Genomic DNA, 24,511 nt, shown 5'->3' with positions numbered 1-24,511 from the left:
TTTTTGAAGGCAATACTTTGTGTAGTATTTACAGTTTTAAAATTAGATTTAACGTATTTTTTTTCTCCAAGATTTTTTTTTTTCCAGGTTCTATTTCAACTCATTTCTCTCTCTCTCTGTTTTTTCTATTTTAGGTAACTGTGGAAAATTTTTTGCGGGTGTTAACTGGGAGGATTCCATCTAGTACTCCGCGGTCAAAACGTCTTCTTTCTGATGATAGAAGCAATATTCTTATTTATATGACAGGTAGTTTTTGAATGTAGAGATTTCTTAGTACAATATGTTGAAACTCTTTTTGAAAAGAAATTCCATGGGCATTAAACACCTTAAAAGATTTTGGGTTTAAAATAGTTTTTTGTTACATAGTTCTGTCTTCTCATGGTACAAAACTACTTGAAATGATATTTGAAAATGGTGCAGGTTGAGCATTCCTAATAAAAAAAGGTCAGATCTGAAATGCTTCAAAATCTGAAACTTTTTGAGTATCAATGTGGATGCTACCAGTGGGAAATTCCACACTGACCTCACATGACAAGTAGTTGTAAGAAAGCAGGCACACTAAAAATAATGCCTAGAACTACCTTCAGGCTATATGTGCACATACAACATGAAATTAATTTCATTTTAGACAAGGATCTTATCCTGAGGATATCTCATTATGTAGAAGCAAATATTTCAAAATATGAAATCTGAAACATTTCTGGTTCTAAGCAGTTTGGAAAAGCACTACTCAGCCTTTATAGTGTTTTGTGGTATTGCTGCTTCCTCTATGCTTTTTACTCTTGCCTTGGTAAAGTTTATTACCTTTTGCTTTGCATACTGCTAAAGCATCCCTCCTTTAATTTTGTTACCCTGTTAGCCATCCTGCTAAATGTTTAATAGAAGTTGCAAGTCTCTCTGTCCTCTACTTAAAATTTTAAATGATTTCCTATTGATTCTCAAGTTTTAGTACGTATAAGAATTAACTAAATGTAGATACTTAGACTTTCTCTTAAAATTCTTAATCAGTTTTGTTCTGGAGTGTGGGTTCATGAAATTGCATTATGAACATACTTGTGAGATGTGAGATGTAGTAGTCTTTTAACTATACTTTGAGGAATATTGAACATAAAGTTCTCCAAAATATAGTTATATATTATATATAATACTATGTTATGATGTAGTTATCTTATTTAATTTCAGCCTTAATTCTTATACTTTTAAAAGTATAAGCTCTTGACTATTCTGTTCTCCAAATATTTACTTAAACTATTGCCTTTGCTTACGATGTCCTCTCAATCCACTTTGCCTATATGACTACCTCTTATCAAGAATTTCCTTTCTAAGTTTAAGGTAACTTTTGCTTCTAGTTGCCCGAGATAGTCCTAGTTTACAACTTTTATCCCAAAGTAAATATTGATTTTTAATTCTAAGATATAATCATCAATTATGTTTTTCATCTTTTTATGATCACTACCTATCTTATAGTAGTATTCAGTAAATCCGAGTATTGATCAAAAGGTGTTCAGTAAAGTTTTCAGAGAACTTTCCATTAAATTGATAATAAAAGAACTGCAGAATGATTCTTAGATGTCACATAGCAGGATAGGTAATGATCCTAGCTTAATGGCTTTTCTTTATCATGTTGCATTTATTTACCACTTCTTAAATTCTCTCAAGTTATGGACTTTATAAATTAACAGTTAATAAAGTCCAAAATTTTGTAGCATTAGTTGATGCGCTAAAAGATTTACACATTTTTTTTTTCTAATTCTGTTGGTCCTCTTTTAGAATAACTCAAGGTGTAGAAGAAATTCCAATAGTTTAAGATACAGTTTGACAAAGTATCACCCCTACACTGTCTGTCTGTTTTGGAAATAAAGTTTTTTTTTTTTTTTTAATTTTATTTTTATTTTAAACAAATGGGATACATGTTGTTTCTCTGTACCTGGAGTAAAGGCATACCATTTGTGTAATCATACATTGACATAGGGAAACTGTGGTATGTATACAATGGAATATTACCCATAATAATTATAATATGATAACAAAAATAATAACTAATAGCTATTAAAGCTTACTATACATCCTGTAATATCCTAAATTTTATATATATAAAATTTACATATAGAAATAAAAATATAAAAATATAAATAAAATATATAAGCATCTGGCTTGGGATTAAGTGGGAGCTGAAATTCAGTGTGTGTTTATACTTACTAAACTGCATGCCATGCTGCAGAGTTGTATCTAATAGGAGGGAAGAATATTCCCCCCACCATACCACATAGACATAGTCACTGACCACTTATGACCTCATGAGGATGCATATATCCAGAGGAAGACACTAAAATAGGCAGTGTCTTCTACTTTGTTTTTCAGTGGAAGGCACTTTCTAAGAATCTTCAAAGAGGAGCTATAAAAGCAAGCTAGGGGTGATCTTGCTGATATGTTTCTTACTTTATGACTGAGGAAACTGAGGCATAGGTTAAATTATTTGCCTAAAATAACATTGTAAATGGCACAGCCAGATTTCAGTCTAGGTGGCTCTTTCATGCATACTGAATGTCACAATCTTTTAGCTAACTCTTGTGGGACTGTTGTCAGTGACAGTAAAAAATGTTGATTTTTAGGTGAGAACTGCACTTCCTAGTATTAATCGCATTCTGAGTATATACACTGTGAATAGTATAATCATATGGGACTAGCAAGTGTCTTGAACTCTTTCCTCATTAAAAATGTTTGTGTGGCATTCGAAAAAATTGTATGTCTGGAATAAATTTTGGATATAGTAAAAGAGCCAGTGAAAGGGTAAAAATATGGGTTTCTGGAATTGAATGATAAAAATGTATATCTACTATTTTTTACACAGTCTATCATTATCCTCTTTTTAATTGATGTGGTAGAAAAATCATTTGTTTTCATAGTACATATTTTAGAGCATAAAACCAGTGATATTAAATTTTGTGATGAATGAAGTAAGTGTATGTGTCTGGCTGTGTATGGTTTGCATAAAAAATGTATGTATTTGACTTTTTGACTTTTCCTACAAGGACATGGTGGAAATGGTTTCTTGAAATTTCAAGATTCTGAAGAAATTACCAACATAGAACTTGCTGATGCTTTTGAACAAATGTGGCAGAAAAGACGGTAATTAGAAAATGACTTATTTTCATGAAATAAATACCTAAATTTTTAGTGATAGATTCATAGTTCTTACTTTATAAAAGTTTAACTTACTTTGATCATTTCTTCCACATTTAAAATTTATATTTGTTGTGCATTGAAATGCATTTTTTAAAGGAAAATCTCAAGGGTTATTACTTATGAAAAAAATTGACCTTTGAAGATCAAATCTCTTGTTATTTAGCATCCTTGTTGGAGGAAAGTCCTTTGTAAACATTATTTTAGTTGAAAGTTATCATATATATGAGCGTACATGTACTCAAAGTAGCAATAGAACTACTTTTAGCTTTATTGCATTTACCTTCTCTTCACATGGCACATGGGAATATGATGCTTACTCAGCCCTCAGAGTGTTTAAAATCTAGCATAAGAGAGAATCGTGTGCATAAGTATACTACAAAAATGATCACTTCTGAAATAGAATGTATGGAAATGTTGAAGAGAAAACTTTTATTGAGTACTGGTTATGTTTTAGTTAGTGCTTAAATTTATTGGATGCATATATTAGGTGCTGGGCACTGTGTTTTTCATGAATTATCTCACTTAATTTCAGTAGCAACTCTGTGAGATAAATACAGTTATTTTCCAGTTTGTACAAATGAGTAAGCTGAGGCATAGATAGGTCAAGTAACTTGCTAAACTTTATGCAGCTAGTAGTACCAGAACTAGGATTTATGCCCAAGTGATCTGATCACAGAGCTTACTCTTAGTTGTTTTAATACTGCCTTTTGTAATTTCAGAGGTCTCTGATCCTTATGTCCTGCACAGATTTTGTCTCAGAACAGATGTGTCATATTAATTGTACCTTCTGTCATTCTTTTGGACATTGTGGCTCAAGATTCTATATGTCCTTTCTTAGGAGCATTGTTAGCTATTTACTTAGACCCAACATCTGAGGAAAACTCCCCCAAAGCCTACCTACTTCTTACTTTCACCTTCACCAGTTATCTAGCTTTTTGTAAAATAGAGATTTGATTGTGTTATTTTTTCATTTAACAACAAAACAAAAGAAAACACCTCTTTGGTGACTTCCTTATATGTACAGAATAAGATCTAGACTTCATATGGTATCTTTACAAATTGACCCTACCTCACCTTTTTTAAAAATGTAATTCTCTGCATTACCCCAAATTTACTCTTTCTAAGCTCTTGTACTTTTTCACCCTGGGTGCCTTTTCTTCTGTTGGAATCTCTTCTTTCCCTATTAGATAAAATAGTGGTTACCCTTCATTGCCCATGCTAGGCATCACCTTTCCCTGGCCTGCTTTTCTTTTTAGTTCCCTCTATTCCTTTCTCAGCACTCATAGAACACTTTGCTTTGTTAGACTGTAAACTGTTTGAGGTCTGGGATTTTTTATTCCCAGCATAGTGTCAGGGACATTGTAGACTCAATATATATTTGTCACACTTACCTCATTTCAATTTAGTTACATTTTAAGCTCTTTGGTTGTGGTGACAAAGTCACCTCCCTCCTCCCGACACACATTTTTTCCTGAACCTAGCTCAGTTTCTAGGACAGTGTGGGTGCCAAATAAGTGGCTTTTGAGTTGAATATTCACTTGGTTCTGAGTCAGGTGACATAGACAATAGAGAAGAATATAAATTGAGGCACAACTACTACTCCCTGTTTATAGGATTATACCTTTAACTTCTCAAATGCTATATGTCTAGTAGAGACACTACATTGTTAGCTAATGAAATAATGAAATAGCTAAGACATAAACATCTTATATTACAGGATTATTGTAAAATATTATTGTTTGATTAATAGTGTGATTTGTATCAAAGATATTATCACTTTTCTTTCAGCTACAATGAGCTACTCTTTATTATTGATACTTGTCAAGGAGCATCCATGTATGAACGATTTTATTCTCCTAACATAATGGCTCTAGCTAGTAGCCAGGTGGGAGAAGATTCACTCTCGGTATGTGCATTTTCCCAATTTGTAACTGGTAGTGTTTTTGGAATGTGTAACTATTTCTGAAATCACTTGTATAGTTTTAGAATGTACCTATTATTTTTTATCCTTAGACTTTTTAACGCAGAAGAAAATTTTGATTATATTTTAAGCATTTTGCTACAATGATACTATTAGGTATATATATATATATATTTTTTTTTTTTTTTTTTTCCTTCTTCTCTTTTTCTCTTCACAGCATCAACCTGATCCTGCAGTTGGAGTCCATCTTATGGATAGGTACACATTTTATGTGTTGGAATTTTTGGAAGAAATTAATCCAGCTAGTGAAACTAGTATGTATGACCTTGTAAGTATTCCTTTGATTTGATTATAACACATAGGTATGTTAATATGAGAAATGAACTTGCTTATTCTCTGGACTTCTCTGGGTTACTTTTTCTAATGTTGAATTATGACCTGTTAAATTGTTTTAAGTCTCCCTTTCTATTAGTATCTCTCTCTTTACCACAAAAGATCTAAAGCTTCAGCCAAGTTAACTTCTTGTTCCCGAGGTATTTTCCTGTTTTTATTGATTTACTCATTGTCTTTTCCTTATCAGAAATGTAAGTTTTTAAAGATTAACCTTTTGAAATTCTACCTATTCTTCAGGGGTCCAGTCAGATGTATCTCCTCTAGGAAGTCTATTCAAGTGCTTCCTTGTTGGAATTTCTTTTATCTTTTCAGAATTTCCATAGAACTTTATTTCTTTTGCAACAATTATCACAGTCTTTTATTGACCTGAGTGAAAGCCTTTCTATTTAATAGGAAATTCCTAAATGAAAGGAATCTGTCTTATGTATTTTTTTTTTTATTGTAAACAAATGGGATACATGTTGTTTCTCTGTTTGTACATGGCGTAAAGGCATACCATTTGTGTAATCATAAATTTACATACAGTAATGTTGTTTGATTCATTCTGTTATTTTTTCCCTTCCCCCCACCCCTCCCACCCCTCTTTACCCTCTATACAGTACTTTCTTCCTCCATACTTGCCCCCCTCCCTAACCCTAACTCTAACCCTAACATTAACCCTTCCCTCCCCCCCTTTATGTGTCATCCTCCACTTATTAGCGATATCATTCGTCCTTTGGCTTTTTGAGATTGGCTTATCTCACTTAGCATGATATTCTCCAATTTTATCCATTTGCCTGCAAATGCCATAATTTTATCATTCTTTATGGCTGAGTAATATTCCATTGTATATATATACCACAGTTTCTTTATCCACTCATCAATTGAAGGGCATCTAGGTTGGTTCCACAGTCTGGCTATTGTGAATTGAGCAGCTATGAACATTGATGTGGCTGTATCTCTGTAGTATGCTGATTTTAAGTCCTTTGGGTATAGGCCAAGGAGTGGGATAGCTGGGTCAAATGGAGGGTCCATTCCAAGTTTTCTAAGTGTCTGTTCATTTCCTTAGCCCATTTGTCGACTGGATTATTTGAATTCTTGGAGTAGAGTTTTTTGAGTTCTTTATAGATTCTGGAGATTAGTGCTCTATCTGAAGTATGATTGGCAAAGATATTCTCCCACTCTGTAGGCTCTTTCTTCACATTACTGATAGTTTCTTTTGCTGAGAGAAAGCTTTTTAGTTTGAATCTATCCCAGTTATTGATTCTTGCTTTTATTTCTTGTGCTATGGGAGTCCTGTTAAGGAAGTCTGGTCCTAGCCCGACATGTTGAAGATCGGGACCTACTTTTTCTTCTATAATCTGCAGAGTCTCTGGTCTGATTCCAAGGTCCTTAATCCATTTTGAGTTGAGTTTTGTGCAGGGTGAGAGATATGGGTTTAGTTTCATTCTGTTGCATATGGATTTCCAATTCTCCCAGCACCATTTGTTGAAGAGGCTATCTTTTCTCCATTGCATATTTTTGGCGCCTTTGTCTAGTATTAGAAAGTTGTATTTATTTGGGTTTGTGTCCGTGTCCTCTATTCTGTACCATTGATCTACCTTTCTATTTTGGTACCAGTACCATGCTGTCTTTGTTACTATTGCTTTGTAATAAAGTTGAAGTTCGGGTATTGCGATACCCCCTGCTTCATTTTTCCTGCGAAGGATTGCTTTAGCTATTCTGGGTTTCTTATTCTTCCAGATGAATTTCATGATTTCTTGCTCTATTTCTGTAAGGTACGTCATTGGGATTTTAATTGGGATTGCATTGAATCTGTATAGCACTTTTGGTAGTATGGCCATTTTGACAATATTAATTCTGCCTATCCAAGAACATGGGAGATCTTTCCATCTTCTAAGGTTTTCTTTAATATCTTTCTTTAGTGTTCTGTAGTTCTCATTGTAGAGGTCTTTCACCTCTTTTGTGAGATTGATTCCCAAGTATTTTATTTTTTTTTGATGCTATGGTGAATGGGGTAGTTTTCATAATTTCTCTTTCTGAGGATTCATCACTTATGTATAAAAATGCATTGGATTTATGAGCATTGATCTTGTAACCTGCCACTTTACTGAATTCACTTATGAGTTCTAACAGTTTTCTGGTGGAATTTCCTGGTTCCTCTAAGTATATAATCATATCATCCGCAAATAGGGATAGTTTGAGTTCTTCTTTTCCTATTCATATTCCTTTAATTTCCTTGGTCTGTCTAATTGCTCTGGCTAGAGTCTCAAGAACGATATTGAATAGGAGTGGTGAAAGAGGGCATCCCTGTCTTGTTCCAGTTTTTAGGGGGAATGCTTTCAGTTTTTCACCGTGTAGAATGATATTAGCCATGGGCTTAGCATAGAGGCCTTTACAATGTTAAGGAATGTTCCCACTATCCCTATTTTTTCTAGTGTTTTGAGCATGATGGGGTGTTGTATTTTATCAAATGCTTTTTCTGCATCTATTGAAATAATCATGTGATTCTTGACTTTAAGTCTATTGATATGGTGAATTACATTTATTGATTTCCGGATGTTGAACCAACCTTGCATCCCTGGAATAAAACCCACTTGATCATGGTGCACTATCTTTTTAATATATTTTTGTATGCGATTTGCTAAAATTTTATTGAGAATTTTTGCGTCAATGTTCATTAATGATATCGGTCTGAAATTTTCTTTCCTCGATTTGTCTCTGTCTGGCTTGGGTATCAGGGTAATATTGGTTTCATAGAATGAGTTTGGGAGGGTACCCTCCTCTTCTATTTCATGGAATACTTTGAGAAGTATTGGAATGAGTTCTTCTTTAAAGGTTTTGTAGAACTCGGCTGAGAACCCATCTGGTCCCGGACTTTTCTTTGTTGGTAGGCTTTTGATGACCTCTTCTACTTCATTACTTGAAATTGTTCTATTTAAATTGTGTATGTCCTCCTCGTTCAATTTAGGCAATTCACATGTCTCTAGAAACCTGTTGATGTCTTCGAAATTTTCTATTTGGTTAGAATATAGATTTTCAAAATAGCTTCTAATTATGTTTTGTATTTCAATCGTGTCTGTTGTGATATTTCCTTGTTCATTCCGAATTTTGGTGATTTGGGTTTTCTCTCATCTTCTCTTTGTTAGAGTGGCTAAGGGTTTATCAATTTTGTTTATTTTTTCAAAGAACCAACTATTTATTTTGTCAATTTTTTGTATAGTTTCTTTTGTTTCAATTTCGTTGATTTCAGCTCTGAGTTTAACTATTTCCTGTCTTCTACTACTTTTGGTGTTGGTCTGTTCTTCTTTTTCTAGGGCTTTGAGCTGTAGTGTTAGGTTGTTTATTTGTTGATTTTTACTTCTTTTATTGAATGCGCTCCATGAAATAAATTTTCCTCTAAGTACTGCTTTCATAGTGTCCCAAAGATTTTGATATGATGTTTCTTTGTTCTCATTTACCTCTAAGAATTTTTTAATTTCCTTCCTAATATCTTCTGTTATCCATTCATCATGTAATAGCATATTGTTTAATCTCCAGGTGTTGGAGTAGCTTCTGTTTTTTACTCTTTCATTTATTTCTAACTTCAATCCATTATGATCTGATAGAATACAAGGTAGAGTCTCTATCTTCTTGTATTTGCTTACATTAGCTTTGTGGCATAATATATGGTCTATTTTAGAGAAGGATCCATTTGCTGCTGAGAAGAAAGTGTATTCGCTCTTGGTTGGATGGTATATTCTATAAATGTCCGTTAAGTCTAAATTATTGATTGTGTTATTGAGATCAATGGTTTCTTTGTTCAATTTTTGTCTGGAAGATCTGTCCAGTGGTGAGAGAGGCGTGTTAAAATCACCTAGTATTATTGTGTTATGGTCTATTTGGTTTCTGAAATTGAGAAGGATTTGTTTGACATACATGGATGAGCCACTGTTTGGGGCATAGATGTTTATGATTGTTAAGTCTTGCTGATTTATGGTTCCCTTAAGCAGTATGTAATGTCCTTCTTTATCCCTTCTGACTAGTTTTGACTTGAAGTCCACATTATCTGAAATGAGGATGGATACTCCAGCTTTTTTGCTGAGTCCATGTGCATGGTATGTTTTCCCCCATCCTTTCACCTTTAGTCTATGGGTATCTCTTTCTACGAGGTGAGTCTCTGCAGGCAACATATTGTTGGATCTTTCTTTTTGATCCAATCTGCCAGTCTATGTCTTTTGATTGATGAGTTCAGGCCATTAATATTCAGGGTTATTATTGAGATATGATTAGTATTCCCGGTCATTTGGTTCATTTTATTTATTTTGAGACGACTTGGTTCTTCCTTTGTTTGACAATTCCTTTAGGATAGTTCCTCCCATTGCTGATTTGTTTCTTTGTTTTTCATCTCTTCCTCGTGGAATATTTTGCTGAGAATGTTCTGTAATGCTGGCTTTCTTTTTGTAAATTCTTTTAGCTTTTTTTTTATCATGGAAGGATTTTATTTCATCATCAAATTTGAAGGTAAGTTTTGCTGGGTGTAAGATTCTTGGTTGGCATCCATTTTCTTTCAGGGCTTGAAAAATGTTGTTCCAGGCCCTTCTAGCTTTTAGGGTCTGGATTGAAAAATCTGCTGATATCTGTATTGGTTTCCCCCTGAATGTAATTTGATTCCTCTCTCTTGCGGCCTTTAAAATTCTGTCTTTATTTTGTATGTTGGGCATTTTCATTATAATGTGCCTTGGTGTGGGTCTGTTGTAATTTTGTATATTTGGAGTCCTATAAGCCTCTTGTACTTGATCTTCCATTTCATTCTTCAGATTTGGGAAATTTTCTGATAGTATTTCATTGAATAGATTGTTCATTCCTTTGGTCTGTTTCTCTAAGCCTTCCTCAATTCCAATAATTCTTAAATTTGGCCTCTTCATGATATCCCATAGTTCTTGGAGATTCTGTTCATGATTTCTTACCATCTTCTCTGTTTGTTCAACTTTGTTTTCAAGGTTAAATATTTCATCTTCAATGTCTGATGTTCTGTTTCCAGGTGTTCTATTCTATTGGTTATGCTTTCTATGGAGTTCTTAATTTGGTTTATTGTTTCCTTCATTTCAAGGATTTCTGTTTGGTTTTTTTTCAATATCTCTAACTCTTTATGGAAATGATCTTTTGCTTCCTGTATTTGCTCTTTTAACTGTCGATTGGTGCGATCATTCAGTGCCTGCATTTGCTCTTGCATCTCGTCATTTGCTTCCCTGAGCATTTTAATTATGTACATTCTGAACTCCCTTTCTGTCATTTCTTCTGCCATGCTGTCGTTGGGTTTCATTGATGTAACATCTAGATTTGTTTGCAGCATTTTCTTTCCTTGTTTTCTCATATTGTTCAGGTATCAGTTGACCGCTGTGATATTGCAGATTTTCTCTATTGTCTTATAATATCCCTGAAGATTTCTATTATATCCCCTCTTAGTCTTCAGTGAGCTGAAGTCTTGGAGGAAGTTGATAATGCAGTGCTCCACAAGGGAGCTGACTCCCTAGGGGTGGTGGCCTTCCGGTGGGGTATATTCCCTGCTAGTGGGCAGAGGTAGCTTCACTTGCTGATGAATGGTCATCCAAAGGGGAAGTAGGATGTGGGCTGTTGCAAGACCAGTTTGGGCCTGTGTCTCTGATTTTACAGTCCTTTTGGAAGAACCTCACCCGACAGGGAGGAGTCACCCAGTGGGGAGGTCTCGCTGGTCGGTTTTCCTCCCAGAGGTTCCGTTCAATTCACAGCTACCGCCTGGGCTGGGCGGCCTTCTTCTGCAATGTTCCCAGGGACCCGGACCTCCCTCCTCGGCCTGGAAGCCTCACCCTTCGCAAACGAATCTCCTTAGGCTGCCTCTCCTCAGAGAAGCTGCCTGCAGTCCTGGAGCCTTCGCTCCGCCCCTCAGTTTGTCTGTGGGGCTCTTCCACCAAGAAGCCGTCTAGGACCCTGCTCTGCACTTTTCGCCTGGCTATGCGGCCCCACCTCTGAGCAGCCACCTGGAGCCCCTTAAAATCGCTCCGAGTCCCAGTGACCCGCCATGCGCCTTTTCCTCCGGCAGCCACCTGTTGTTCCGTGCGGTCGCTCTAAGTCCAAGTGACCCACCACGCACCTCTTTCTCCACCAGGCAGTCACCCAGAGATCTGGTGCGTCACGAGTCCCAAGAACTCACTGTGTACCTTCTTGTCCCGACTGCCACCCGTAGCCCTGGTGCAGTCACTTCGAGCCCAAGCACCCCGCCGTGCTCCTCCTCCTTCTCCAGACAACCCCCCTGTGTTCAGGAGCGGATGCTCTGGGACCAAACCAGTCACCACGCTGTTCCACTGGATAGCCGCCCAGAGCCCTGGTGCAGCTGCTCCAATTCCAAGCGATGTGCCGAGCCCGTATTTCTCCTTCTCCTCTGGGCAGCCCCCTGTGTTCAGGGATGGTCGCTTTCAGTCCAAACAGCTCACCGAGCACCTTCTCCTTTGGGCAGCCTCCCAGAGCCCGGGTGGGTTGCGCCGAGTCCAAGTGCTGTGGTGAACAGCCACCTCTCCAATCCTCCCAGCTGTCTGCGATCACTGCTCCGGCGGGGGGAGGGGCGCCTCCCCGGCAGCTCTGCTTCGTAAAGATCCCTGCTTTCGGGGGTACCGCCCGGTCCGGGACTCCTGCCCCGTCCGGGACACCTGCCCAGTGGGAGGCACTCACCCGGCTGCTTTGAGTTGGTCCCAAGTTTCTCTATATCTCCTCTTCTTGAGTCCTGAGTCCTGGAGCAACACGAAACGCAGCCACCCTCTTGTCTGCCATCTTGAATCCCCTTCCCAATGTTGTTTGATTTATTGTTATTTTTTCCCTACCCCCCACCCCTCCCACCTCTCTTTTCCCTCTATACAGTTCTTCCTTCCTCCATTCTTATCACCTTCCTTATCCCTAACCGTAAACCCAACCCTAACCCTAATGCTAACCCCTCCTACCCCCCATTATATGTCCTCATCTGCTTATCAGCGAGATCATTCTTCCTTTAGTTTTTTTTTAATTAAAAATCATAAATTTACATAGGGCAATATTGTTTGATTCATTCTGTTATTTTTTTCCCTTCCCCCCACCCCTTCCACCCCTCTTTTCCCTCTATACAGTCCTTCCTTCCTCCGTTCTTACCACCCTCATTATCCCTAACCCTAAACCTAACCCTAACCCTAACACTAACCCCTCCTACCCCCCATTATATGTCCTCATCCGCTTATCAGTGAGATCATTCGTCCTTTGGTTTTTTGAGATTGGCTTATCTCACTTAGCATGATATTCTCCAATTTCATCCATTTGCCTGTAAATGCCATAATTTTATCATTCTTCATGGCGGAGTAATATTCCATTGTATATATATATATATATATATATGCCACAGTTTCTTTATCCATTCATCAACTGAAGGATATCTAGGTTGGTTCCACAATCTGGCTATGGTGAATTGAGCAGCTATGAACATTGATGTGGCTGTATCTCTGTAGTATGCTGATTTTAAGTCCTTTGGGTATAGGCCAAGGAGTGGGATAGCTGGGTCAAATGGTGGTTCCATTCCAAGCTTTCTGAGGAATCTAGGGGCTGGGGAGATAGCTCAGTTGGTAAAGTGCTTGCCTTGCAAGAACAGGGCCCTGGGTTCAATCCCCAGCACTGAAAAAAAAAAAAAAAAAGAAGATAAAAATATTATTATTTTCTATTGGAGTACATGTAACAGTAAAATTTGCTAAGAAACAGCTGTATTCTGAGTACTATATTAGGTGTTTCAGCAACAGCAAAATTATAGGACTTGATGATTAGCTCCTTAATGTCATTGACAACAGTTGGACAGCACATTTATAAATTGTTACCTGTCAAATGAAGTCTCTGAACCCTCTAGGTATTATTTCCCTTGTGAATATATAACTCTTGCATATGCCTTTATTATACTTTTAGTGTTGCACTACCATTATTTAGTTTTGTGATGTACCCTTCTGCAATTCAAAGAAAAGTGTCTTCTTTGTTGTTAATTTTTAAACTTTTAAATTTTTAATTGACAATATATGTAATAGTGGAATATATTATGATATAATTGTACATGCACATAACATAATTTGGTTGATTTCATTCCCCATTATCTCCACTTTGGGTCTGACCTTCTTAAATAAAAGTTGTAATGCTTATGTATCTTACCATCCACCGAACCTGGTCTATTTGTGGATGTTCACTGTTTGTGTTGTCACTGATGTGACAACAATGCACATTTATATGGTTACTTTAAATATAGTGGGATTAGTGAATGGATTTTTTCATGGAGGAGGTAAATTTTCAAATTTGAAGGGAAAGAAGTATAGACACTTTAGGGAGACAGAATATCTACAGATGAAATAACAGATAATAAGTTGAAATAACAGATGATTCTTCAATAGTAAATATATAACCTGTTTGGAGTCAGGAGATTCTGTAAGTAAAGGGGATTAGATTCATGGTTATCTCTGTAGAGGCTAAGGAAATCAGATCGATATGAAAACATTCTTGAAGGGAAGAATGTCTTCATAATAAGTGGAATTATCTTTATTTTAGTAGCAAAGTAGAAGGTAATATTCAGTGTTTCTCAAGCTCATTTGACTACTTTTTCTATTTTCTTCTCCTCTTGTACCTAATAAAGTCTGTCAAATTGCTCTCACAGGAATGCTCTCAGAGGCATGGTGTACCTGGGACTTGTCTTACCTCTGCTTTTTTAATCTTTCAATTTGCTCATTCGACCTTTCATCTGTTGTGTCCTTCCTATTGGACCTTTTACCTTTTTGAGTTTCCTTCTTTTTTCCCTTTCTTTGCTTTTAATTTATGTCTTGTTTTCTTCTGTTTTTCCTTCTCCTTACTGTTTTTCTGAACAGGGAAGGCAAAGATTACTGATAATGTGATGTTAGTCAAATTGCTTAATCTCATTGAGCCTTAAAGTGGAAATATAACTTAACATACCTCAGAGCTATCAGTAGACTTAAATGAGAGTATTTTCTTTTTTTTTTCTGGTTATTTTCTTTTTTTTCTTTTTATTTTTTTATTGTAAACAAATGGGATACGTGTTGTTTCTCTGTACATGGAGTAAAGGCGTACCATTTGTGTAATCATGAATTTACATAGGGTAATGTTGTTTGATTCATTCTGTTATTTTTTCCCTTCCCCCCACTCCCACCCCTCTTTTCCCTCTATACAGTCCTTCCTTCCTCCATTCTTGCCCGCCTCCCTAACCCTAACTCTAATCCTAACCCCTCCCACCCCCCATTATGTGTCATCATCCACTTATCAGTGAGATCATTCGTCCTTTGGTTTTTTGAGATTGGCTTATCTCACTTAGCATGATATTCTCCAATTTCATCCATTTGCCTGCAAATGCCATAATTTTATCATTCTTTATGGCTGAGTAATATTCCATTGTATATATATACCACAGTTTCTTTATCCACTCATCAATTGAAGGGCATCTAGGTTGGTTCCACAGTCTGGCTATTGTGAATTGAGCAGCTATGAACATTGATGTGGCTGTATCTCTGTAGTATGCTGATTTTAAGTCCTTTGGGTATAGGCCAAGGAGTGGGATAGCTGGGTCAAATGGAGGGTCTATTCCAAGTTTTCTAAGGAATCTCCACACTGCTTTCCAGAGTGGCTGCACTAATTTGCAGCCCCACCAGCAATGTATGAGTGTACCTTTCTCCCCACATCCTCGCCAACACCTGTTGCTTGTATTTTTGATAATCGCCATTCTAATTGGAGTGAGATGGAATCTTAGGGTGGTTTTGATTTGCATTTCTCTTATTACTAGAGATGTTGAACATTTTTTCATATGTTTATTGATTGCTTGTACATCTTCTTCTGTGAAGTGTCTGTTCATTTCCTTAGCCTATTTGTCGACTGGATTATTTGAATTCTTGGAGTAGAGTTTTTTGAGTTCTTTATAGATTCTGGAGATTAGTGCTCTATCTGAAGTATGATTGGCAAAGATATTCTCCCACTCTGTAGGCTCTTTCTTCACATTACTGATAGTTTCCTTTGCTGAGAGAAAGCTTTTTAGTTTGAATCTATCCCAGTTATTGATTCTTGCTTTTATTTCTTGTGCTATGGGAGTCCTGTTAAGGAAGTCTGGTCCTAGCCCGACATGTTGAAGATCGGGACCTACTTTTTCTTCTATAATCTGCAGAGTCTCTGGTCTGATTCCAAGGTCCTTAATCCATTTTGAGTTGAGTTTTGTGCAGGGTAAGAGATATGGGTTTAGTTTCATTCTGTTGCATATGGATTTCCAATTCTCCCAGCACCATTTGTTGAAGAGGCTATCTTTTCTCCATTGCATATTTTTGGCGCCTTTGTCTAGTATTAGAAAGTTGTATTTATTTGGGTTTGTGTCCGTGTCCTCTATTCTGTACCATTGATCTACCTTTCTATTTTGGTACCAGTACCATGCCGTCTTTGTTACTATTGCTTTGTAATAAAGTTGAAGTTCGGGTATTGCGATACCCCCTGCTTCATTTTTCCTGCGAAGGATTGCTTTAGCTATTCTGGGTTTCTTATTCTTCCAGATGAATTTCATGATTTCTTGCTCTATTTCTGTAAGGTACGTCATTGGGATTTTAATTGGGATTGCATTGAATCTGTATAGCACTTTTGGTAGTATGGCCATTTTGACAATATTAATTCTGCCTATCCAAGAACATGGGAGATCTTTCCATCTTCTAAGGTTTTCTTTAATATCTTTCTTTAGTGTTCTGTAGTTCTCATTGTAGAGGTCTTTCACCTCTTTTGTGAGATTGATTCCCAAGTATTTTATTTTTTTCGATGCTATGGTGAATGGGGTAGTTTTCATAATTTCTCTTTCTGAGGATTCATCACTTATGTATAAAAATGCATTGGATTTATGAGCATTGATCTTGTAACCTGCCACTTTACTGAATTCACTTATGAGTTCTAACAGTTTTCTGGTGGAATTTCCTGGTTCCTCTAAGTATATAATCATATCATCCGCAAATAGGGATAGTTTGAGTTCTTCTTTTCCTATTCATATTCCTTTAATTTCCTTGGCCTGTCTAATTGCTCTGGCTAGAGTCTCAAGAACGATATTGAATAGGAGTGGTGAAAGAGGGCATCCCTGTCTTGTTCCAGTTTTTAGGGGGAATGCTTTCAGTTTTTCACTGTTTAGAATGATATTAGCCATGGGCTTAGCATAGATGGCCTTTACAATGTTAAGGAATGTTCCCACTATCCCTATTTTTTCTAGTGTTTTGAGCATGAAGGGGTGTTGTATTTTATCAAATGCTTTTTCTGCATCTATTGAAATAATCATGTGATTCTTGACTTTAAGTCTATTGATATGGTGAATTACATTTATTGATTTCCGGATGTTGAACCAACCTTGCATCCCTGGGATAAAACCCACTTGATCGTGGTGCACTATCTTTTTAATATATTTTTGTATGCGATTTGCTAAAATTTTATTGAGAATTTTTGCGTCAATGTTCATTAATGATATCGGTCTGAAATTTTCTTTCCTCGATTTGTCTCTGTCTGGCTTGGGTATCAGGGTAATATTGGTTTCATAGAATGAGTTTGGGAGGGTACCCTCCTCTTCTATTTCATGGAATACTTTGAGAAGTATTGGAATGAGTTCTTCTTTAAAGGTTTTGTAGAACTCGGCTGAGAACCCATCTGGTCCCGGACTTTTCTTTGTTGGTAGGCTTTTGATGACCTCTTCTACTTCATTACTTGAAATTGATCTATTTAAATTTTGTATGTCCTCCTCGTTCAATTTAGGCAATTCATATGTCTCTAGAAACCTGTTGATGTCTTCGAAATTTTCTATTTGGTTAGAATATAGATTTTCCAAATAGTTTCTAATTATGTTTTGTATTTCAATAGTGTCTGTTGTGATATTTCCTTGTTCATTCCGAATTTTGGTGATTTGGGTTTTCTCTCGTCTTCTCTTTGTTAGAGTGGCTAAGGGTTTATCAATTTTGTTTATTTTTTCAAAGAACCAACTATTTATTTTGTCAATTTTTTGTATAGTTTCTTTTGTTTCAATTTCATTGATTTCAGCTCTGAGTTTAACTATTTCCTGTCTTCTACTACTTTTGGTGTTGGTCTGTTCTTCTTTTTCTAGGGCTTTGAGCTGTAGTGTTAGGTTGTTTATTTGTTGATTTTTACTTCTTTTATTGAATGCGCTCCATGAAATAAATTTTCCTTTAAGTACTGCTTTCATAGTGTCCCAAAGATTTTGATATGATGTTTCTTTGTTCTCATTTACCTCTAAGAATTTTTTAATTTCCTTCCTAATATCTTCTGTTATCCATTCATCATGTAATAGCATATTGTTTAATCTCCAGGTGTTGGAGTAGCTTCTGTTTTTTACTCTTTCATTTATTTCTAACTTCAATCCATTATGATCTGATAGAATACAAGGTAGAGTCTCTATCTTCTTGTATTTGCTTACATTAGCTTTGTGGCATAATATATGGTCTATTTTAGAGAGGGATCCATTTGCTGCTGAGAAGAAAGTGTATTCGCTCTTGGTTGGATGGTATATTCTATAAATGTCCGTTAAGTCTAAATTATTGATTGTGTTATTGAGATCTATGGTTTCTTTGTTCAATTTTTGTCTGGAAGATCTGTCCAGTGGTGAGAGAGGCGTGTTAAAATCACCTAGTATTATTGTGTTATGGTCTATTTGGTTTCTGAAATTGAGAAGGATTTGTTTGACATACATGGATGAGCCACTGTTTGGGGCATAGATGTTTATGATTGTTATGTCTTGCTGATTTATGGTTCCCTTAAGCAGTATGTAATGTCCTTCTTTATCCCTTCTGACTAGTTTTGACTTGAAGTCCACATTATCTGAAATGAGGATGGATACCCCAGCTTTTTTGCTGAGTCCATGTGCATGGTATGTTTTCCCCCATCCTTTCACCTTTAGTCTATGGGTATCTCTTTCTACGAGGTGAGTCTCTGCAGGCAACATATTGTTGGATCTTTCTTTTTGATCCAATCTGCCAGTCTATGTCTTTTGATTGATGAGTTCAGGCCATTAATATTCAGGGTTATTATTGAGATATGATTAGTATTCCCGGTCATTTGGTTCATTTTATTTATTTATTTATTTATTTATTTTGAGACGACTTGGTTCTTCCTTTGTTTGACAATTCCTTTAGGATAGTTCCTCCCATTGCTGATTTGTTTCTTTGTTTTTCATCTCTTCCTCGTGGAATATTTTGCTGAGAATGTTCTGTAATGCTGGCTTTCTTTTTGTAAATTCTTTTAGTTTTTGTTTATCATGGAAGGATTTTATTTCATCATCAAATTTGAAGGTAAGTTTTGCTGGGTATAAGATTCTTGGTTGGCATCCATTTTCTTTCAGGGCTTGAAAAATGTTGTTCCAGGCCCTTCTAGCTTTTAGGGTCTGGATTGAAAAATCTGCTGATATCTTTATTGGTTTCCCCCTGAATGTAATTTGATTCCTCTCTCTTGCGGCCTTTAAAATTCTGTCTTTATTTTGTATGTTGGGCATTTTCATTATAATGTGCCTTGGTGTGGGTCTGTTGTAATTTTGTATATTTGGAGTCCTATAAGCCTCTTGTACTTGATCTTCCATTTCATTCTTCAGATTTGGGAAATTTTCTGATAGTATTTCATTGAATAGATTGTTCATTCCTTTGGTCTGTTTCTCTAAGCCTTCCTCAATTCCAATAATTCTTAAATTTGGCCTCTTCATGATATCCCATAGTTCTTGGAGATTCTGTTCATGATTTCTTACCATCTTCTCTGTTTGTTCAACTTTGTTTTCAAGGTTTAATATTTTATCTTCAATGTCTGATGTTCTGTTTCCAGGTGTTCTATTCTATTGGTTATGCTTTCTATGGAGTTCTTAATTTGGTTTATTGTTTCCTTCATTTCAAGGATTTCTGTTTGGTTTTTTTTCAATATCTCTAGCTCTTTATTGTAATGATCTTTTGCTTCCTGTATTTGCTCTTTTAACTGTCGATTGGTGCGATCATTCAGTGCCTGCATTTGCTCTTGCATCTCGTCATTTGCTTCCCTGAGCATTTTAATTATGTACATTCTGAACTCCCTTTCTGTCATTTCTTCTGCCATGCTGTCGTTGGGTTTCATTGATGTAACATCTAGATTTGTTTGCAGCATTTTCTTTCCTTGTTTTCTCATATTGTTCAATTCTCATATTGTATCAATTGACCGCTGTGATATTGCAGCTTTTCTCTATTGTCTTATAATACCCCTGAAGATTTCTATTATATCCCCTCTTAGTCTTCAGTAGCCTGAAGTCTTGGAGGAAGTTGATAATGCAGTGCTCCACAAGGGAGCTGACTCCCTAGGGGTGGTGGCCTTCCGGTGGGGTATATTCCCTGCTAGTGGGCAGAGGTAGCTTCACTTGCTGATGAATGGTCATCCAAAAGGGAAGTAGGATGTGGGCTGATGCAAGACCAGTTTGGGCCTGTGTCTCTGATTTTACAGTCCTTTTGGAAGAACCTCACCCGACAGGGAGGAGTCACCCAGTGGGGAGGTCTCGCTGGTCGGTTTTCCTCCCAGAGGTTCCGTTCAATTCACAGCTACCGCCTGGGCTGGGCGGCCTTCTTCTGCAATGTTCCCAGGGACCCGGACCTCCCTCCTCGGCCTGGAAGCCTCACCCTTCGCAAACGAATCTCCTTAGGCTGCCTCTCCTCAGAGAAGCTGCCTGCAGTCCTGGAGCCTTCGCTCCGCCCCTCAGTTTGTCTGTGGGGCTCTTCCACCAAGAAGCCGTCTAGGACCCTGCTCTGCACTTTTCGCCTGGCTATGCGGCCCCACCTCTGAGCAGCCACCTGGAGCCCCTTAATATCGCTCCGAGTCCCAGTGACCCGCCATACGCCTTTTCCTCCGGCAGCCACCTGTTGTTCCGTGCAGTCGCTCTAAGTCCAAGTGACCCACCACGCACCTCTTTCTCCACCAGGCAGTCACCCAGAGATCTGGTGCGTCACGAGTCCCAAGAACTCACTGTGTACCTTCTTGTCCCGACTGCCACCCGTAGCCCTGGTGCAGTCACTTCGAGCCCAAGCACCCCGCCGCGCTCCTCCTCCTTCTCCAGACAACCCCCCTGTGTTCAGGAGCCGATGCTCTGGGACCAAACCACTCACCACGCTGTTCCACTAGATAGCCGCCCAGAGCCCTGGTGCAGCTGCTCCAATTCCAAGCGACATGCCGAGCCCGTATTTCTCCTTCTCCTCTGGGCAGCCCCCTGTGTTCAGGGATGGTCGCTTTCAGTCCAAACAGCTCACCGAGCACCTTCTCCTTTGGGCAGCCTCCCAGAGCCCAGGTGGGTTGCGCCGAGTCCAAGCACTGTGGTGAATAACCACCTCTCCAATGCTCCCAGCTGTCTGCGAACACTGCTCCGGCGGGGGGAGGGGCGCCTCGCCGGCAGCTCTACTTCATAAAGATCTCTGCTTTCGGGGCTACCGCCCGGTCCGGGACTCCTGCCCCGTCCGGGACGCCTGCCCAGTGGGAGGCACTCACCCAGCTGCTTTGAGTTGGTCCTAAGTTTCTCTATATCTCCTCTTCTTGAGTCCTGAGTCCTGGAGCAATACGAAACGCAGCCACCCTCTAGTCCGCCATCTTGAATCCCCTTCCCAATGTTGTTTGATTTATTGTTATTTTTTTCCTACCCCCCACCCCTCCCACCTCTCTTTTCCCTCTATACAGTCCTTCCTTCCTCCATTCTTACCACCTTCCTTATCCCTAACCCTAAACCTAACCCTAACCCTAATGCTAACCCCTCCTACCCCCCATTATATGTCCTCATCTGCTTATCAGCGAGATCATTCATCCTTTAGTTTTTTTTTTAATTAAAAATCATAAATTTACATAGGGCAATATTGTTTGATTCATTCTGTTATTTTTTTCCCTTCCCCCCACCCCTTCCACCCCTCTTTTCCCTCTGTACAGTCCTTCCTTCCTCCGTTCTTACCACCCTCATTATCCCTAACCGTAAACCTAACCCTAACCCTAACACTAACCCCTCCTACCCCCCATTATATGTCCTCATCCGCTTATCAGTGAGATCATTCGTCCTTTGGTTTTTTGAGATTGGCTTATCTCACTTAGCATGATATTCTCCAATTTCATCCATTTGCCTGTAAATGCCATAATTTTATCATTCTTCATGGTGGAGTAATATTCCATTGTATATATATATATGCCACAGTTTCTTTATCCATTCATCAACTGAAGGACATCTAGGTTGGTTCCACCATCTGGCTATGGTGAATTGAGCAGCTATGAACATTGATGTGGCTGTATCTCTGTAGTATGCTGATTTTAAGTCCTTTGGGTATAGGCCAAGGAGTGGGATAGCTGGGTCAAATGGTGGTTCCATTCCAAGCTTTCTGAGGAATCTAGGGGCTGGGGAGATAGCTCAGTTGGTAAAGTGCTTGCCTTGCAAGAACAGGGCCCTGGGTTCAATCCCCAGCACTGAAAAAAAAAAAAAAAAAAAAAAGAAGATAAAAATAATATTATTTTCTATTGGAGTATATGTAACAGTAAAATTTGCTAAGAAACAGCTGTATTCTGAGTACTATATTAGGTGTTTCAGCAACAGCAAAATTATAGGACTTGATGATTAGCTCCTTAATGTCATTGACAACAGTTGGACAGCACATTTATAAATTGTTACCTGTCATATGAAGTCTCTGAACCCTCTAGGTATTATTTCCCTTGTGAATATATAACTCTTGCATATGCCTTTATTATACTTTTAGTGTTGCACTACCATTATTTAGTTTTGTGATGTACCCTTCTGCAATTCAAAGAAAAGTATCTTCTTTGTTGTTAATTTTTAAACTTTTAAATTTTTAATTGACAATATATGTAATAGTGGAATATATTATGATATAATTGTACATGCACATAACATAATTTGGTTGATTTCATTCCCCATTATCTCCACTTTGGGTCTGACCTTCTTAAATAAAAGTTGTAATGCTTATGTATCTTACCATCCACCGAACCTGGTCTATTTGTGGATGTTCACTGTTTGTGTTGTCACTGATGTGACAACAATGCACATTTATATGGTTACTTTAAATATAGTGGGATTAGTGAATGGATTTTTTCATGGAGGAGGTAAATTTTCAAATTTGAAGGGAAAGAAGTGTAGACACTTTAGGGAGACAGGATATCTACAGATGAAATAACAGATAATAAGTTGAAATAACAGATGATTCTTCAATAGTAAATATATAACCTGTTTGGAGTCAGGAGATTCTGTAAGTAAAGGGGATTAGATTCATGGTTATCACTGTAGAGGCTAAGGAAATCAGATCGATATGAAAACATTCTTGAAGGGAAGAATGTCTTCATAATAAGTGGAATTATCTTTATTTTAGTAGCAAAGTAGAAGGTAATATTCAGTGTTTCTCAAGCTCATTTGACTACTTTTTCTATTTTCTTCTCCTCTTGTACCTAATAAAGTCTGTCAAATTGCTCTCACAGGAATGCTCTCAGAGGCATGGTGTACCTGGGACTTGTCTTACCTCTGCTTTTTTAATCTTTCAATTTGCTCATTCGACCTTTCATCTGTTGTGTCCTTCCTATTGGACCTTTTACCTTTTTGAGTTTCCTTCTTTTTTCCCTTTCTTTGCTTTTAATTTATGTCTTGTTTTCTTCTGTTTTTCCTTCTCCTTACTGTTTTTCTGAACAGGGAAGGCAAAGATTACTGATAATGTGATGTTAGTCAAATTGCTTAATCTCATTGAGCCTTAAAGTGGAAATATAACTTAACATACCTCAGAGCTATCAGTAGACTTAAATGAGAGTATTTTCTTTTTTTTTTTCTGGTTATTTTCTTTTTTTTCTTTTTATTTTTTTATTGTAAACAAATGGGATACGTGTTGTTTCTCTGTACATGGAGTAAAGGCGTACCATTTGTGTAATCATGAATTTACATAGGGTAATGTTGTTTGATTCATTCTGTTATTTTTTCCCTTCCCCCCACTCCCACCCCTCTTTTCCCTCTATACAGTCCTTCCTTCCTCCATTCTTGCCCGCCTCCCTAACCCTAACTCTAATCCTAACCCCTCCCACCCCCCATTATGTGTCATCATCCACTTATCAGTGAGATCATTCGTCCTTTGGTTTTTTGAGATTGGCTTATCTCACTTAACATGATATTCTCCAGTTTCATCCATTTGCCTGCAAATGCCATAATTTTATCATTCTTTATGGCTGAGTAATATTCCATTGTATATATATACCACAGTTTCTTTATCCACTCATCAATTGAAGGGCATCTAGGTTGGTTCCCCAGTCTGGCTATTGTGAATTGAGCAGCTATGAACATTGATGTGACTGTATCTCTGTAGTATGCTGATTTTAAGTCCTTTGGGTATAGGCCAAGGAGTGGGATAGCTGGGTCAAATGGAGGGTCCATTCCAAGTTTTCTAAGGAATCAACAGAGTGGCTTTCCAGAGTGGCTGCACTAATTTGCAGCCCCACCAGCAATGTATGAGTGTACCTTTCTCCCCACATCCTCGCCAACACCTGTTGTTGCTCGTATTCTTGATAATCGCCATTCTAATTGGGGTGAGATGGAATCTTAGGTGGTTTTGATTTGCATTTCTCTTATTACTAGAGATGTTGAACATTTTTCCATATGTTTGTTGATTGCTTGTAGATCTTCTTCTGTGAAGTGTCTGTTCATTTCCTTAGCCCATTTGTTGATTGGGTTATTTGCATTCTTGGTGTTGAGTTTTTTGAGTTATTTATAAATTCTGGAGATTAGTGCTCTATCTGCAGTATGATTGGCAAAGATTTTCTCCCACTCTGTAGGCTCTTTCTTCGCATTGCTGATAGTTTCCTTTACTGAGAGAAAGCTTTTTAGTTTGAATCTATCCCAGTTATTGATTCTTGCTTTTTTTTCTTGTGCTATGGGAGTCCTGTTGAGGAAGTCTGGTCCTAAGCTGACATGTTAAAGGTTTGGACCTACTTTTTCTTCTATAAGATGAAGGGTCTCTGGTCTGATTTCGAGGTCCT

General features: G+C 37.6%; 1 protein-coding gene across 1 annotated transcript in view; it reads left to right on the top strand.

Annotated features, from left to right (window-relative positions):
- The window catches only part of PIGK (phosphatidylinositol glycan anchor biosynthesis class K), a 125,694-nt gene that overhangs the window by 38,401 nt on the left and 62,782 nt on the right, over nt 1-24,511 (top strand). The window contains exons 5-8 of the mRNA XM_079129160.1: nt 135-246; nt 3,033-3,129; nt 4,975-5,092; nt 5,325-5,435. Of these exons, the coding sequence (XP_078985286.1) occupies nt 135-246; nt 3,033-3,129; nt 4,975-5,092; nt 5,325-5,435 (438 nt within the window). The remainder of the gene's footprint in view (nt 1-134; nt 247-3,032; nt 3,130-4,974; nt 5,093-5,324; nt 5,436-24,511) is intronic.

The sequence above is a fragment of the Sciurus vulgaris genome, assembly GCF_902686455.1.
Source record: "Sciurus vulgaris genome assembly, chromosome: 1".
NCBI lineage: Eukaryota > Metazoa > Chordata > Mammalia > Rodentia > Sciuridae > Sciurus > Sciurus vulgaris.
This window is presented reverse-complemented; position numbering and strand designations above follow the sequence as displayed.